The sequence below is a fragment of the Marmota flaviventris genome, chromosome 3 (assembly GCF_047511675.1).
Source record: "Marmota flaviventris isolate mMarFla1 chromosome 3, mMarFla1.hap1, whole genome shotgun sequence".
NCBI lineage: Eukaryota > Metazoa > Chordata > Mammalia > Rodentia > Sciuridae > Marmota > Marmota flaviventris.
This window is the reverse complement of record NC_092500.1, coordinates 170,436,533-170,450,909: the sequence shown is the minus strand read 5'-3', so window position 1 is coordinate 170,450,909 and position 14,377 is coordinate 170,436,533. Positions and strand designations below refer to the sequence as shown.

The 14,377-nt window shown below is 48.5% G+C and overlaps 1 protein-coding gene across 4 annotated transcripts in view; it reads right to left on the bottom strand.

Moving 5' to 3' along the window:
- Positions 1 to 2,503: 2,503 nt before the first annotated feature.
- The window catches only part of Pnoc (prepronociceptin), a 37,543-nt gene continuing 25,669 nt past the window's right edge, over positions 2,504 to 14,377 (bottom strand). For 3 of the 4 annotated variants that reach the window (XM_027927238.2, XM_027927241.2, XM_071610609.1), the window contains 3 exons: positions 13,599 to 13,751; positions 5,527 to 5,920; positions 2,504 to 2,902 (listed from right to left, as the gene is read on the bottom strand). In XM_027927238.2, coding sequence (XP_027783039.2) covers positions 2,817 to 2,902; positions 5,527 to 5,920; positions 13,599 to 13,751 — 633 coding nt within the window. In that variant the 3' untranslated portion in view covers positions 2,504 to 2,816. Of the gene's footprint in view, positions 2,903 to 5,468; positions 5,921 to 13,598; positions 13,752 to 14,377 lie in introns of all 4 variants that reach the window. The other variant, XM_027927239.2, reaches the window with a different exon arrangement.

Here is a 14,377-nt window from a genome sequence, read left to right as displayed (position 1 = left end):
CTTGGTGTGTTTTTTCTTCCTCCTGCTCCTATAAAGAGTAAGCGTCTCAGTGTCCTTGGTGTGAGACGAGTGCTAGCATGTCACCCTCTGGAACCAGGAAGTAACATTTGCCAGGAACTGGGCCAGCTGCTTGTGTGAGGGCGTTGCTGTTGCTGCTACTTTACAAACGAGGAGAGGGAGGCACCAAGCCTAAATATCTTGCCCAGATCACAGATGGGGAGATAATGGCACCAGGGCTGTGATCCAGGCAGTAACTATTTTGAACTGCTCATGTTGACAAAGGGAATATATTCTGGACCATATTCCCAAGTGTGTTGAGGAAGGGGCTTGGGATAAAGGAGAAAATAAGTCATACCCTAAGTATTAGTCAGCTTTTCCTTACTATAATGAAATATCTGAGGCAGGCTAACTTTATAAAGGAAGAAAGGTTTATTTAGCTCACAGTTTGAGGGACTGGAAATCCAAACTTCCTGGTCAAGCTCTTGCAGGGCACCCCTTGGCTGTTTGCCTGATGGCAGATGGCAATGGTGGCAGCTCCTGTAGGAGGGAGAGATGGGTCACATTGGGAAAACAGGAAGCCAGAGAGGCTGGAGTCCCTGAGTCCCTTCCTAGGACACACCTAGGGCCCTCTGCTGGGTACCACCTCCCAATTGCCACATTGAGGACTGCACATCCAACATAGGCACCTTTGAGGGACATATTCAGACATGTCCAAAGAATAGCACTCTACTCTGAGCATGGTCTGCCTGCTAAAGTCAGATTCTGGGTGCTGTGGAGGCCCACAGGCTGGTAAAGCTGGCCTCGGTGGGCAGGGGTTTGAAGCAGAAAAATATCCCACCCAGGGACTGGTTTATGCATTTGAGGCTTGATGATGGGGGTCTTTGTGGTGGCATTAGGGGGCCCTCTAGCTTTCCAGCTCCTGGTGGGGTCCTCAGGAGACACCAGAACAAAGTTGGGAAGTGGGAAGGGGAGAGAAGTGGGGGTACTGAACCGCAGGGCTCCCTGTGTGTGAATAACTGTCCTCTACTGCAAGCTCCAGAGAGATGCACTTAGGAGTTCTAGAACTCCCTTACCGCTGCCAGGGCTCCCTAGCTCCCGACAGGCCTTACCATCTGCTGACTTCCTGTACCTCTTGCTGGGGTCTGAGTGTCCCCTCCAAAGCGCGTGTTGAAGTTAATAGCGAATATAAGGATCTTATTAGGAGGTGGGGCCTCTTAGAGGCAATTAGGTCCTGGCTGCAGCCTCATGAGTGGATTGTGGCTCATGAGAGGGTTAGTTCCTGTGGTTGTGGGCTCCTGATGAACAGGGAAGTTCCCCCTGCCTTTGTCTTGCGTTTCCTTCTGCCATGTTAGGATGCAGCCTGTGTGGCCCCTTGTCTTGGACTTCCCAGCCTCCAGAACTGTAAGCCAAATAAACCCCATAATGTTCTCAGTTTGTGGTAGTTTGCCCTCCATATCTGTGGGTTCCGCATCTGAAGATTCAACCAACTGCAGGCTGAAAACACTTTTTAAAAATTGTATCTGTACTGCCGGCGTGGTGGCGCACACCCCGTAATCATAGTGGCTCTGGAGGCTGAGGCAGGAGGATCACGATTTCAAAGCCAGCCTCAGCAAAAGTGAGGCGCTAAGAAACTCATTGAGGCCCTGTCTCTAAATAAAAAAAGAAATACAAGATAGGGCCGGGGATGTGGCTCAGTGGTCGAGTTCCCCTGAGTTCAATCCCTGGTATCCGCCCCCCCACAGCCCTACAAATTGCATCTGTACTGAACATGTACAGACTTCTTATTATTCCCCAAACAATACAACTCTGCAACTATTTCTACAGCCTTTACGTTGTATTAGGTATTATCAGTGGAGACAATTTAAAGCATATTGGAGGTTTGTGTAGGTCTTTATGCAGATACATCACTTTTTTGTAGGGAACTTGAGCATCCTTGGGTTTTGGTATCCACAGAGGGTCCTGAAACCAGTCCCCTGTGGGTACTGAGGGACAACTAATTGTATCTTCTTATAGGGGCAAAACCCAGACTAGGACCTGCTTTCTGCCTTTGTAGACGTTCAGTTACTGGGTGTTCCCCATGTTTCCTGGCCGGGTTCTGACAGTTACACACTTCACCATGTTTAGTGTTAAGTGGGAGACAAAAGTAGCTTTGGCAGGATTTGCATCACCTGGAACTTGCTAAAAATGCAAGTTTCCATCTACTCAGAAACCAGGGTGCACCCCAGCAGCCTGGACCACTCCTGGTGCAGATGCACACGGGTCTGAGAACCCCTGGCCCTTTGTCCCTCCTGCCTGTGCCTTCACACGGCTGTGTGCCTCAGTTCCCACCGTTGGCAGAGCGCCCTGGGGCTGCTTTTGCTAGTGCCTCTTGCCCTACTTTATAGGATGCAGGACTGTGAGCTTCTGCCTCTGTCTCCTGGGAGAGGCGGCTCCTATAGCGTGTTTGTGGAGTCTGTGCTTCTTAGTCACGTCACTTAAAAACAGCAAACCAGTTTATTAACCATTTGCTCAGTAGAAGTTTAATGGAGAAACAGTTGTTTCCAACAACCAGTCAAAAAGAACGGCTCTTTTACAAACAAGTTATGGCAGTGATGAGTCAAAGCCCCAGAATTGATTCCATATTCCTCTCACCCGGCCCTAGAAGGCCAAGAGGTGGGTGAGGAGGAAATATGGGGCCATTAGAATGTAGCTGGAGGAATTACAAAAATACACTCTGATGGAGCATCAGGGAGGGCCGGGCGGTGGTGAAACATGCCGTGGGGAGGGGAGACGGCCGGACGGGAGGAGCTGGAGGCAAAGCCCGTGGGTCTGCGTGCTCAGCGCCTGGGCGATGAAGGAATCCTGATTCCCAGCCGGCAGGTCTGGGGCTGGACACATGCTCTTTTGGGGATCACCTGGACGCCTGGGGAGACAGAAATAATGAAAATGGCAAACCTGATGGTTTTCTTGTCCCTTTGATCCTATTTGCCCAAATGACTAGAGCCATCAAAAGGAAGCCAGGGAGAGCAATCACCCAATTCCTACGGTCCCAAGGGTTCCTAATGCCTTCCACACGTCGCTCCCGTCCTCCCACCTGAGTCCACTGGTAGGACTCATAAAGGGAGGTCAGTGGGCTTTGACTTGGAAGGCATAGTGACAAGCCCCCTACCCTGAAACTCCTCCTTCCTGGTATTCGGAATGCATGCTCAATTGTGTCCTCATCTGGGGTTCTCTTACAGGACAAGTGCTCTTTAAGCCTGATGTCACTCCTACCTGGCCATGAATGAATCTGCTAATTTCCCACTGTCTAAAGGGTCAAGTCCTGAGGCGGTGGAAAAGAGTCAAGGGTATTGGGTCAGGGGAGGGGAAGGGAGTCCCCGAGGCCAGTTGTGCCCTTTGCACCTTGCTGTCTAGGGCAGGGCCTGCTTCCCAATGCCCGCCTTCTAGGACCCCATTGCACTTTTCGAATAGACTCCTAATCCCATTCCAGGGTTCAGGAGCCCCATTCCCTCCCACTGGATGTCTTAGAAGTCAAGAACAATTTTGGCACTGGAAGTCGGCCAAGATGGTGGACTCTATCACACACAGGCCAGGTTGGGGTGCCTGTGGATAAAAACAAGACTCCAGCTGCCTGTTTTGACCTGTAAAACGTGTCCATACTGCACTCAGCAGCCGTGCACCTGCAGAAATAAGAAACAGGGCTGTACAAGGAGAAAAGACAGCCATCAATAACACCCAAATGAGCTGGTAATGTTGCCAGAGTCTCCATCAAGGACTTTGCAGAGCAGTGGACAGAAGTTAGTTACCAGCCTTATTTCAGCTCCTCAGTTGGAAGGACAATAGAAAAGCTGATCGCCTGGGTAGCTCCTTTCTTTCTTTCTTTTTTTTTTTTTAACCAAATAAATTGATTCCTGCTAACGGGACTGATTTAAACTGTCTAGGTAAGGAGAAATGTTATGATGGTTCAGAATTAGATATGGGCTTTGGTGTCCCTGAAGAGCCACTTTAAAGAATGTCTTTAAGATTTCCAAGAATCCAATCCATGCTACTTCTGAAAGATTGTCATTAGATTCTGTGCAAATACAGTTTAGAAAGAAACATAATTCTTGTGAACGGTTCAGGAGTATGACTTTGAACACAGTGCAGGTCTACTCTGCACCTTGGGAGATTAGTACTTCTGGTAAACTAAGCATGCCAGCCTTCTTCTCACAACTTGTAATACATGTGTCCATATGTGGGGATGGGCTGGTTGCAAACAAGCTGGCTACCAGCAAAGATCCCATGTAGTTTGCTGCTACGCCATAGATTAACATATGGATTAACATACATTGAAGGAAGAAGATTATTGATACGGCTAGTTCTTTGCTTTAGGCCAAGTTTCTAGGCTGTTTAAGAAGGCATGTGGGACTCTGTACATGATCATATTCCCGTATACAAATTCAGGCACATGGTCAAGATTTTTCTTAAAATTTCTGAAAATTCTACTGTGCTAGTTCCCAGAGCCACTCAAAGTTATGTATTTGTTAATGGGCCCAAAGGGTTGAGTTTGGAATGACTGGGCAATTAGGCCTTTGGTGTATGTTATCCAATATGTATTATATTTACTTAGATGAGCATGCCCGGGGTGAAGAAGAGAGAACAAGGGAGAAAGGAGAGAAACAAAAATAAACCAAACAAAACAAAAAAATGATACCCTACAAAGAAGCAAATTGGAGGAAGGAAGAGGCATCCGTGAGTTCAGATTGTACAGACTAAGAGCTCAGTTTGGGCCAAATTCTAGAGGTCCTGCTTGGTGATGATGCCAGTGACCACATTTCCCAAGCAAGGTGATAGGGTGGACAAATGGCTTACGGAAGAAAGAAAAGCAGAAAGCATTAACTCCTGGTTCTAACAAGAAATCCTTGGCAGGGGAAATGGGAAAGTTTGATGGTTTTCACGGAGTCAACACAGATATCTTGAGACAGTGTCAAGGAAAGGGAGAGACGTAAGCCATCTCTGAAGGTGAAACATCGACATCACATCCATAGAAATCGGCCTCTGAATGGCTAAGAGTAGGTTCAGCTATTGGTTTCTAGAGATAGTCTCTGAGGAAAGGTGAGCTGAATGGTTGCTATGGCAACTGGATAAGAGAATTGGTCCACTTATCTGTCCCCATAGTAACTAAGCTCCTGGAGAGCTATAGAGGAATTAGTTATCTTAACATACTACTATTATCCCCATGGTAACCAATCTCCAAATGGGAGTGGTCAGCCTCAAGCAGCAATCTTAGGAAAATCTTTGCTCCCCAGGAAAAGGGTGGGCAGGAGGCAGGGAGGTGAATTTCCCTCTCAAGTCTCAAGTCTCCCAGGAGCTGGAGTCTTGGAGTGTGTGTGTGTGTGTGTGTGTGTGTGTGTGTGTGGTGCTGATGTGCTTCTGGGCCTGGGGGAAGGCTAAGACTTTTGGGTGTGTGGGGTCTCTTCTTGCCCCCAGCTCATCGGTGCCCAACTCACTCATGGGTTGCAGTGGCAGGTGCAGCTGGGAGGGGCTCCCCTTCCGGCTACACATTACCATTCTGGTGCAGGGTGCGCCGACGCTGGCTGGACTGCATGCTCAGGACCAGGTACTGCCTCATGAACTCACTGAACCGCTTCTGGTTGGCCAGCTTCCGGGCCGACTTCCGGGCCCCGGTGAAGCCCCCAAACCTCTTCTGCAGCTGCTTCTGTTCTGCCTCGCCAGCCTCGTCCACGCCAGGCTCTGTCTCTTTCTGTGCTTGGGACAGGCTCCGGACACGGGGCATCCGCTTCAGGTGCTGCATCTCCGAGGCTCTTGGGTGGTAAAGAGCAGCGGTCACGTGCTCTGGGTCAGCAGGGCTGAGCTGCCAGGGGCCCCTGGCCATGATCTTGGTGCATGGAGTCCAGAGAGGGCTGGGGAAGATCTTCTCTTCACACTCGAAAATGCACACCTGCAAAAACGGGGGAGGAGAGGACAAAGGGAAAAGAAACAGGAACCTCTGAGAGTTCAAGGTGAGGGAGGAGCTGAGTCCCTGGGACATCTGTGTCGGCACCGATGCAAACGCTTCTGAAGCATCATTTCTCAAGAACTATGCAGTAGTTTATGTAAAGTGTTTTTTTTTTTTTTTTTTTTAAGGTTCATAGAATTTCAGAATTGCAAAGAAACACAGCACCATTTGGCCCAGTTCCATCATTTTACCAACAAAAGAAATCAGGGATCAGAGGTGAGGCTGACTCACTCCAGGTTAATAGTAAGTTAACATAGAATAAAGGCACCCCAAACTACGCCCTCCTATATCCTTAGGTTTTCAGAGCCAAGCACAGCTGGTGAGCATCAGATAAAAGAAGAACTTTAAAAAAAAGTGTATTTTTTTGTTGTTGTAGATGGACACAGTACCTTTATTTTATTTTATTTTTATGTGGCTCGGACCCAGTGCCTCACGTGTGCTAGGCAAGCGCTCTACCACTGAGTCACAACCCTAGCCCCAGAAAAAAGAACTTTATTTCCTTCTCTCATCAGGCTTGGGGAAGATCAGATTGGTTAAGGAAATTGGGGATGTGAAAGTAAATAGTTAAATCTGCTCATGTGTTTTAAGGTCACCGGGTAGAGATCAGCCCTGGTGCTGTTGATTTTCCATGCTCTACAGTACCCATCTCTAGCTGTACATCATCTGTGGCAGGTGAGTGTCAAAGGCCTTTGGTATGGGGTAGGTGGGCATGAGTGGAAGGTGGGGAAGGGATGCCATCATCAGATAGGAGCCAGGCAGACCCTCCAGCAACCCTCTGCTGCTGTTCTGCCTCCCCAAGCATCATGGCCTCTGGTGGAGGCCACCAGCCTGACTATGATACCTGTCGAGGCTTCCTGTCTGATCCTGACCTTGGCCCACCCTCTTGCCTTCCTGTCTCTGGTTGGGTCTCCTAGAAGTCTCTGGCTCCAACTCTTCTTCCTACTTGGTGTTTTGGCTTCACCCCTAATTCTCCTCCTTATGTTTCTGGCCTTAGAGAAAACCCCACTTCAGCCCATATTTGGCACGGTGAGCAAGCAGGCAGCTGAGCAGCCCTCAGCTGACTATTATGGAGCTCGGGCCTGGCTCCCTGGACACCTTCAGGGGCAGAGGTTGCTAACTCCCCACCCGGATCCATCTCCCTTCTCCATTACTAACAGAACACTGTTTTCTTCCTGAAGGCAACAGATAAGTTTTGAACCTTCCCTACAGAATGAGGAGACCAGCAGCAAGAATGGAAATGATCAGATGCAGCCTCCAGTAAAGCAGGGCTGACTGAGCTGGGAAGAACTTCCCCTTCTCCTCGGTCCTCCCCTTCCTCCAGCTTCAGGTTTGCAATGTGGACATCTTGGCTGGTTCTCAGCTGTCCATCTTGAAACCATGGGGCGATGCAGAGGGTGGAGTCATAGGCATGGGAAGCCATAGGCAGGCAGAGCAGAAAGACGCAGGAGCCTGGAGCTGTCCTGTGAGCCCTGGAAGCCCTTCCACATGAGGAACCAACTCTCTGTCTTATTTAGGCCACTGCTACTTTAGGTCTTTGGTACTAGCAGGTGAATTCAATTTCTAACTGATATTTTCCCCACCTGAGTCTGCCCTTCTGCGTGGTTTCTCTGTCTCTCCCTGAATGGTTCCTTATTCCCCAGTTGACAGACATTTAAGCCCCAGGTATATCTTCACCTCTCTCGTCCCACCTCCATCTGCTTAGTAACTCAGGTCGGCTTCTCCTCTCCATTCCCTCTGAGGGCACAGTGGCTCCTTAGCTGAGCTCTCCATCTCTATCTTTACCACCGGAGTCCATTTTAGGTCCCTGGAGAATACTCTTCCTGAGAAATAACTCTAATCACAACTCATTCACAACTGTCTGATATTTTGTAAATGAAATAGCTCCAGACTCCTGATCAGGGCATTCGAGTCCCTCTATCTAGCACCTGGCCCAGCGCATACCTTGCTTCCAATTCCTCCCATGCACATGCCCCCAGGTACATAGGGCTGCTCCTACTGCCTTTAGCCACTGTTTACTCTCTGATGGAATGACTTCCTTCCATCCTTCCCTTGGGACCCAGCCACAATCCAGTGCTGCCCCTCTAGATACCTTCTTCTAGGTACCTGGAAGAATTGCTCATTCCTTCCTCCGTGTTCCCACCAAAACCTCTTAATTCTTAATTTTAATGCTTAATATAAATAATTGCAATATCTCCTAAGGCCGAGTATAACAAGCGGGGGGCTACATCTCACTTATATTGAAGTGCCTTGTAGGAGTCTTCACCTTCTATTAAATAGTAGACATTCTAGCACCTGGAGACATTTTGGTAGTCATTATGTGTGTGTGTGTGTGTGTGTGTGTGTGTGTGTGTGTGTGTGTGTCTGCTAGCGCCACCTAGAGGCCAAGCATGAGTAAAACTCCTTCAATGCAGAGAATGGTTTCTGTTACCGTTTGGATGTGAGATGTCCCCAAAAGCTTCCATGTAAGACAATGCAAGAAGGTTTAAAGGAAATATGATTGGGTTGTGGGAATCTTAACCCAATCTGTGAGTTAATCCTCTGATAGGGATTCACTGAATGGTAACTGAAGGCAGGCAGGGTGTGGCTAGAGGAGGTGGCCTTGGGGGTGTGGCTTTGGAGTCTATATTTTATATCTGGAGAGTGGAGTCTCTTCTCTCTCTGCTTTCTGATCATCATGTGAGCTGTTTCCCTTCTCCACACTTCCTCCATGATGTTCAGCCTCACCTCAAGCCCTGAGGAATGGAGCTGGCTATCTATGGACTGAGACCTTTGAAACTGTGAGCCCCCAAATAAACTTTTCCTCCTCTACAGTTGTTCTGGTCAGGTCTTTTAGTCACAACAGTGAAGAAACTCACTAAAACAGTTCCCCACAAGTGGACCTCAATGGTGAATTTGAAAATCCCTGCTCTACTATATCCATGGGAAATCAGGGACGCGTGGATAGCATCACAAAAGTGTGATGGGCGCGCTTGGCCTGTTCCTCTCAGAGTAGGACCCCAAATGCTTATTGAATTGTGCTGCTCCTTCCGTGAACAGACACAGGTGGGAGAGATAAGTCTAGATACGACTAGATCTGCTGTGAGCTCCTGGATTTGTAAGCCCAGATGGTAATTAGATTTGGTGTCAATCAGAGAAAATGAAATTTTATGATCAAACCAGATGCCACAGTCCATATGCAGACTGGACACACTGTTAGGTAAATTAGATGCTAACCAAATCATCCCAATTCTTGATTTAGGAGAAGGTTTGGGGCCAAATAGGAGGGATCCAAATTCACAACAGCATTTGTAGCACCAGATGGGCATATGAGCTGAATGCCTAACCCTGTGATCTGGGGGCCTCACCAGCCGCTTTCCAGAGATGGGTTAATGGCCTATTAAGTGAGCTGGATGCATTTTAGAAGCCCATGCTGATGACATTGCTATATTAAGCCAAAGTTTGCATGAGCATCTGGAGTCCCAGATTGGTGCCAAATTGATCTGCAAAGCGAGCTTGTGAGGAGACAGAGCAAAGGGCCATTTGGATGTCTGGATCAGAGATTAGGGTACAGGTTGGGAGTGTAGTTCAGTGGTAGAGCACTTGCCAACATGTGTGAGGCCTTTGGTTCCATCTCTAGCACATAAATAAATAAATAAATAAAAGATTAGGGTAAAAGTGAGGAACAGACACAGGGGCTCTCTGGAAGGAAAAGAAGAAGGTCACAGAGACAGTCTAGCTCCTGCATGAGCTAGACTTCAACCACTTCTGTCTAAGAGATGTTTGGTAGCTACTTGCTCTAGGAGGCTTTGCTAGAATATTCCGGGGATAACACTGGTAGGGCAGCAGAGGCACAGCCAACAAGAAGACCACACAAAGAACAAATCACCTCCTAAGGATGTTCATCTCATGAAGAGAGGTCCACCAGAAAGTGGTTTGTTTTGCAATAGGGTTTTAAGAAGTTTTAAATATATTTCCCAAGACTGTGTCTCGGGGGGAGGGGTTAGTTGCATTATTCTTCATTTCTAAAACAACTCAATGAATCTACTTTTTTTTTTCCTTCATGAATTGACGTGATTAGGTAAAAGGCCAAGACATTGCAATGGGTTTGGGTGTGTGAGTCATTTACCAACCAAAATTATAGTCTAACAAAAAAGCCAGCCATTCTTGGACCAACTACCAGGAATAGAAATAGAAAAATTTCTGATGAAGCCAAAAGTCCAAAGGATCCTGGGAAGAGCTCAGAATTATTTAATCTGATGGAGAGACCGAGAGGTGACCCTTGCTGAAATGAGTTCCTCCATCATTCAGAGTGGACACACTCAAAGGTTGCCAGATTTGGGAATGAGATGTGCTGTCCTGTGTTCTTGGCATTTCATTAAACTTAAGAATAGATTAAAAGTGGACACAAACTAGAAATGAAAACAAGTGGGCAGCCAGGTTGGTGGGGCGGGGGTGGGGGGCACAGACACACTGAAGCATCTGTCCTGGCTTGTGAGACTTCTGTTGTTTCATTTTCTGACTAGTTTCAAAGAAGTAAAGCTATGAGTGATTCTAGACCCCGAAGATCTGAGATGCAATGAAGAGATGGAAACAGGCTCCGTATTCTTCATGGTCTCTGATGTCAGAACTCCACACTGGATGTGCCCACCAGGACTAAGTGTCCTAGAATCTGTTTCCAGGGGACATGTTTACACAGCAGCCTCTGTGCCACCCACCAGGCCATGTGCTGGGACACTCAGATCTGTTGCACAGAGAGCTCACACCTGAGGGTCAGAGCTAGACCTGCAGGTGCCTGTAACAACCGGAACCCACTGGGTTGGGGTTTGCAGCCAAGCACAGCTGGTGAGCATCACCCAGAAAGAAGAACTTTATTTCCTTCTCTCATCAGGCTTGGGGAAGATCAGATTGGTTAAGGAAATTGGGGATGTGAAAGTAAGTAGTTAAATCTGCTCATGTGTTTTAAGGTCACCGGGTAGAGATCAGCCCTGGTGCTGTTGATTTTCCATGCTCTACAGTAGCCATCTCTAGCTGTACATCATCTGTGGCAGGTGAGTGTCAAGGGCCTTTGGTATGGGGCAGGTGGGCATGAGTGGAAGGTGGGGAAGGGATGCCATCATCGGATAGGAGCCAGGCAGACCCTCCAGCAACCCTCTGCTGCTGTTCTGCCTCCCCAAGCATCAGGGCCTCTGGTGGAGGCCACCAGCCTGACCACGACACCTGGCTAGGCTTCCTGCCTGGTCCTGACCTTCCTGTCTCTGGTTGGGTCTCCTAGAAGTCTCTGGCTCCATCTTTTCTCCCTACTTGGTTTTTTGGCTTTACCCCTAAATCTCCTCCTCATGTTTCTGGCCTGAGTCAGAGGAAAACCCACCTCAAGGCGACCCCGCCAGGCTGAGTCAGCACAGTGTTCTCCTCGGAGGTGAGACAATCTGGGCTTTGAGGTGTGAGCAGGCTTTATCAAAAGGGGAGGGAGGAGATGGCAGGCCGGAAGGGAAAGCAGGATGTCCCGGGAGCTGTGGAGAGTGACCAGTAATGGTAATGTGGGGCTGAGCCTGGAGAGAGGCGGTCAGGTGGACCTTTGGGAGTTACCTGCAGCCTGGGGGGACCAGGAGGTGGGGACGTGAGGTGGGACCCTAGAGGGAGGGAGGAGCCAGGAAGCGGGCCATCCGGGCAATTCCTTGTGATTATCAAGTGGGGAGAGGAAGAGGAGCCAGGCTAGGAGGTGGAATAAGGAGAGTCAGAGTAGGGAGGAGGCTCGTGAAGGAGGCACAAGACTCTAGAGAGGACGGCCTTCTTGAGAGAGAGACAATGGGCGGAGCCGGACCATGGGCAGGAAAACCTGATGGATGAGAAGGAGGAGGAATGAGGGTGAGTCCCCTGGGCTGCTCTGTGGCTCTTACTGGTCAGAAACAGCCTTGGCCTGGGGCCGAGGAGCTGGAGCCGAGAGCAGGCCCATGATAGTCCAGCATGGCCGGCTCCACGCTTGCACATTTGCCCTAGGAACAGTAGCTGCTTTTGATTGTTTTGAAAGGCTGAGGGGTTTGAGACGTGGCAGCTTGAAAGACGCTTAATTGACTTCAAAGGAAGCGGTAATTGAATTACGCTGGTGTTAACAGGAGAGGAATAACTCTCTAGACAGAAGCCAGAGGAGGTGAGAAATTAGTTTAATGGATAACAACTTAACCTTGGATTTGCACCACAAGTTGGAAATTTAAAATATAACAGAACATTTCAGATCATTGAATGGCCACTGTAGAATGGTCTGCAGGGTCAACAACGGAGGGCATGTTCACTAGGCAGGGAAGGGTTAAACAAGCTATGCTACATTCACAGAAAGAAATAACTTCAAATACTGCTTCATGACATGGGAGCGCTATTCTGGTGGACTATAGTAAATGGGGGAAAGATGCAGTTCTTTCTCTGCTGGGATTAATGGTGATTTAGATTTTATTTTTTAATACTTTTCCAAATTTGCCAAATTCTCTGAAGTAAGAAGGCATCATTACACTCATACATTGCTGGTGGGACTGCAGATTGGTGCAACCACTCTGGAAAGCAGTATGGAGATTCCTCAGAAAACTTGGAATGGAACCATCATTTGACCCAGTTATCCCACCCCTCACTATATGCAAAGGACTTAAAATCAGCAGACTACAGTGACATGGCCACATCAATGTTTATAGCAGCTCAATTCACAATAGCTAAGCTATGAAACCAACCTAGGTACCCTTCAACAGATGAATGGGTAAAGAAAATGTGGTACATACACACAATAGAATATTACTAAGTCATAAAGAAGAATGAAATGATGACATTTGTCAGTAAATGGATGGAACTGGAGACTATCATGCTAAGGGAAATAAACCAGTCCCCAAAAGACCAAAGGCCAAATGTTCTCTCTGATATGTGGGTAAGTCACAATGAGCAGTACTGGGGGGTGAGGGAGAATAGAAATTCACTGGATTAGACAGAGGGGAATGAAGGGAAGGGTGGGGGGATGGGAATGGGAAAGACAGTAGAATGAACTGGACATAAATTTCCTACGTTCATGAATACACAACCAGTGTAACTCCACATCATGTACAACCACAAAAATGGGAACTTATACTCCATATTTGTATGATATGTTGGAATGCAGTCTACTGCTATGTAGAACTAAAAAGAACAACTAAAACAACTTAAAAAAGAATGCGTTACTTTAATATTGGGAACAGTAGGGCAGCATGAGCAGGGGTGTGAGTGTGTGTGTTGCTGGGGATGGAACCCAGGGCCTTGCACAGGATCAGCAAGTGCTCTACCACTGAGCCACACCCACAACCTGTTTTACTTTTTGAGACAGGGTCTTGCTAAGTCGCCCAGCTGGCCTCCAGCTTGCAATCCTCCTGCCTCGGCCTCCGGAGCAGCTGTGATTACAGGTGTGTGCTGTGGCACACAGCAATCAGCAGGTCTTTATTTGAAGGTGCTAAGGTGGAAAGGTCATGGGGTTCCTGGCTGGAAAGTGTCCACATCTCTTTCCTCCTGGTGACATGACACTGGGCAAGTTCTGTCCTCTGGGAGAGGCTTGAGTTTCTCACCCAGGGTCTGCTTTCCAGTGGACAGAGGAGATGGAGGGGGAGAAGGTGGCTTCTCCACCTCCTGGACCTACCTCCAGGTTGAAGCCGTCCAGAGCTGGGCGGAGCTTCTCCCGGCAGGTGAGACAGTCCCTCGGACAACTGCTGAACACGCTGGAGAGGAGGCTGAGCAGCAGGAGATCACAAAGCATGATTTTCATGGTGCAGCAGATGCAGGAAGCAAGATGCTAAAACACATGAGGGGGTGGCAATTAGAACAGCCATTGGGGAGGCCAGCTGGGCGGGGCCGGGGATGCAGGAAACCCGTCACCCCCAGTGGGAATAGGTCTGAGATTCATCTTCTAGGAGGGAGCAGATGTCAGGGGGTGCCGGTGCCTGGTCCTGTCATCCAGGACTAATGGCCCTGCACAGGCTGGGGTCTGGGTTCCTGAGGAGAGTGCCCCAAGATTCCTGCCACTCCATTCAGGGAGCCGCTATGGGGTGGTGGGGACAGTTTTCCAGGGAGCTAAAGGCATTGCTTTGCAGCTGTCCAGCATGTGACTTTAATCAAGCCTCAGTGTCCACTGCTGTGGGAGGGGAACAGTGCCACCTGTCTTGTCACAGGGCTGTTATGACGATGAAGTGAGATCTGTAGGGAGGTTTTAAAAAGTCCTCTGCAAGGGTGAGGAAAATCTGAGATTTATTAACGACTCAAGTATTTCCCGTCATCCTCCCCAGCTCTTCCTGGGATGGCCCAAATGCTCATGCCCCTGAAATCTCTTCTAGGGAGCTTCCTGGGTTTCCTTGTCTGTTGCTCCTCCAAAGGTGAGCTCATGTTATGGTCTCTCCAAAATTCATATGTTGAAAACCCAAC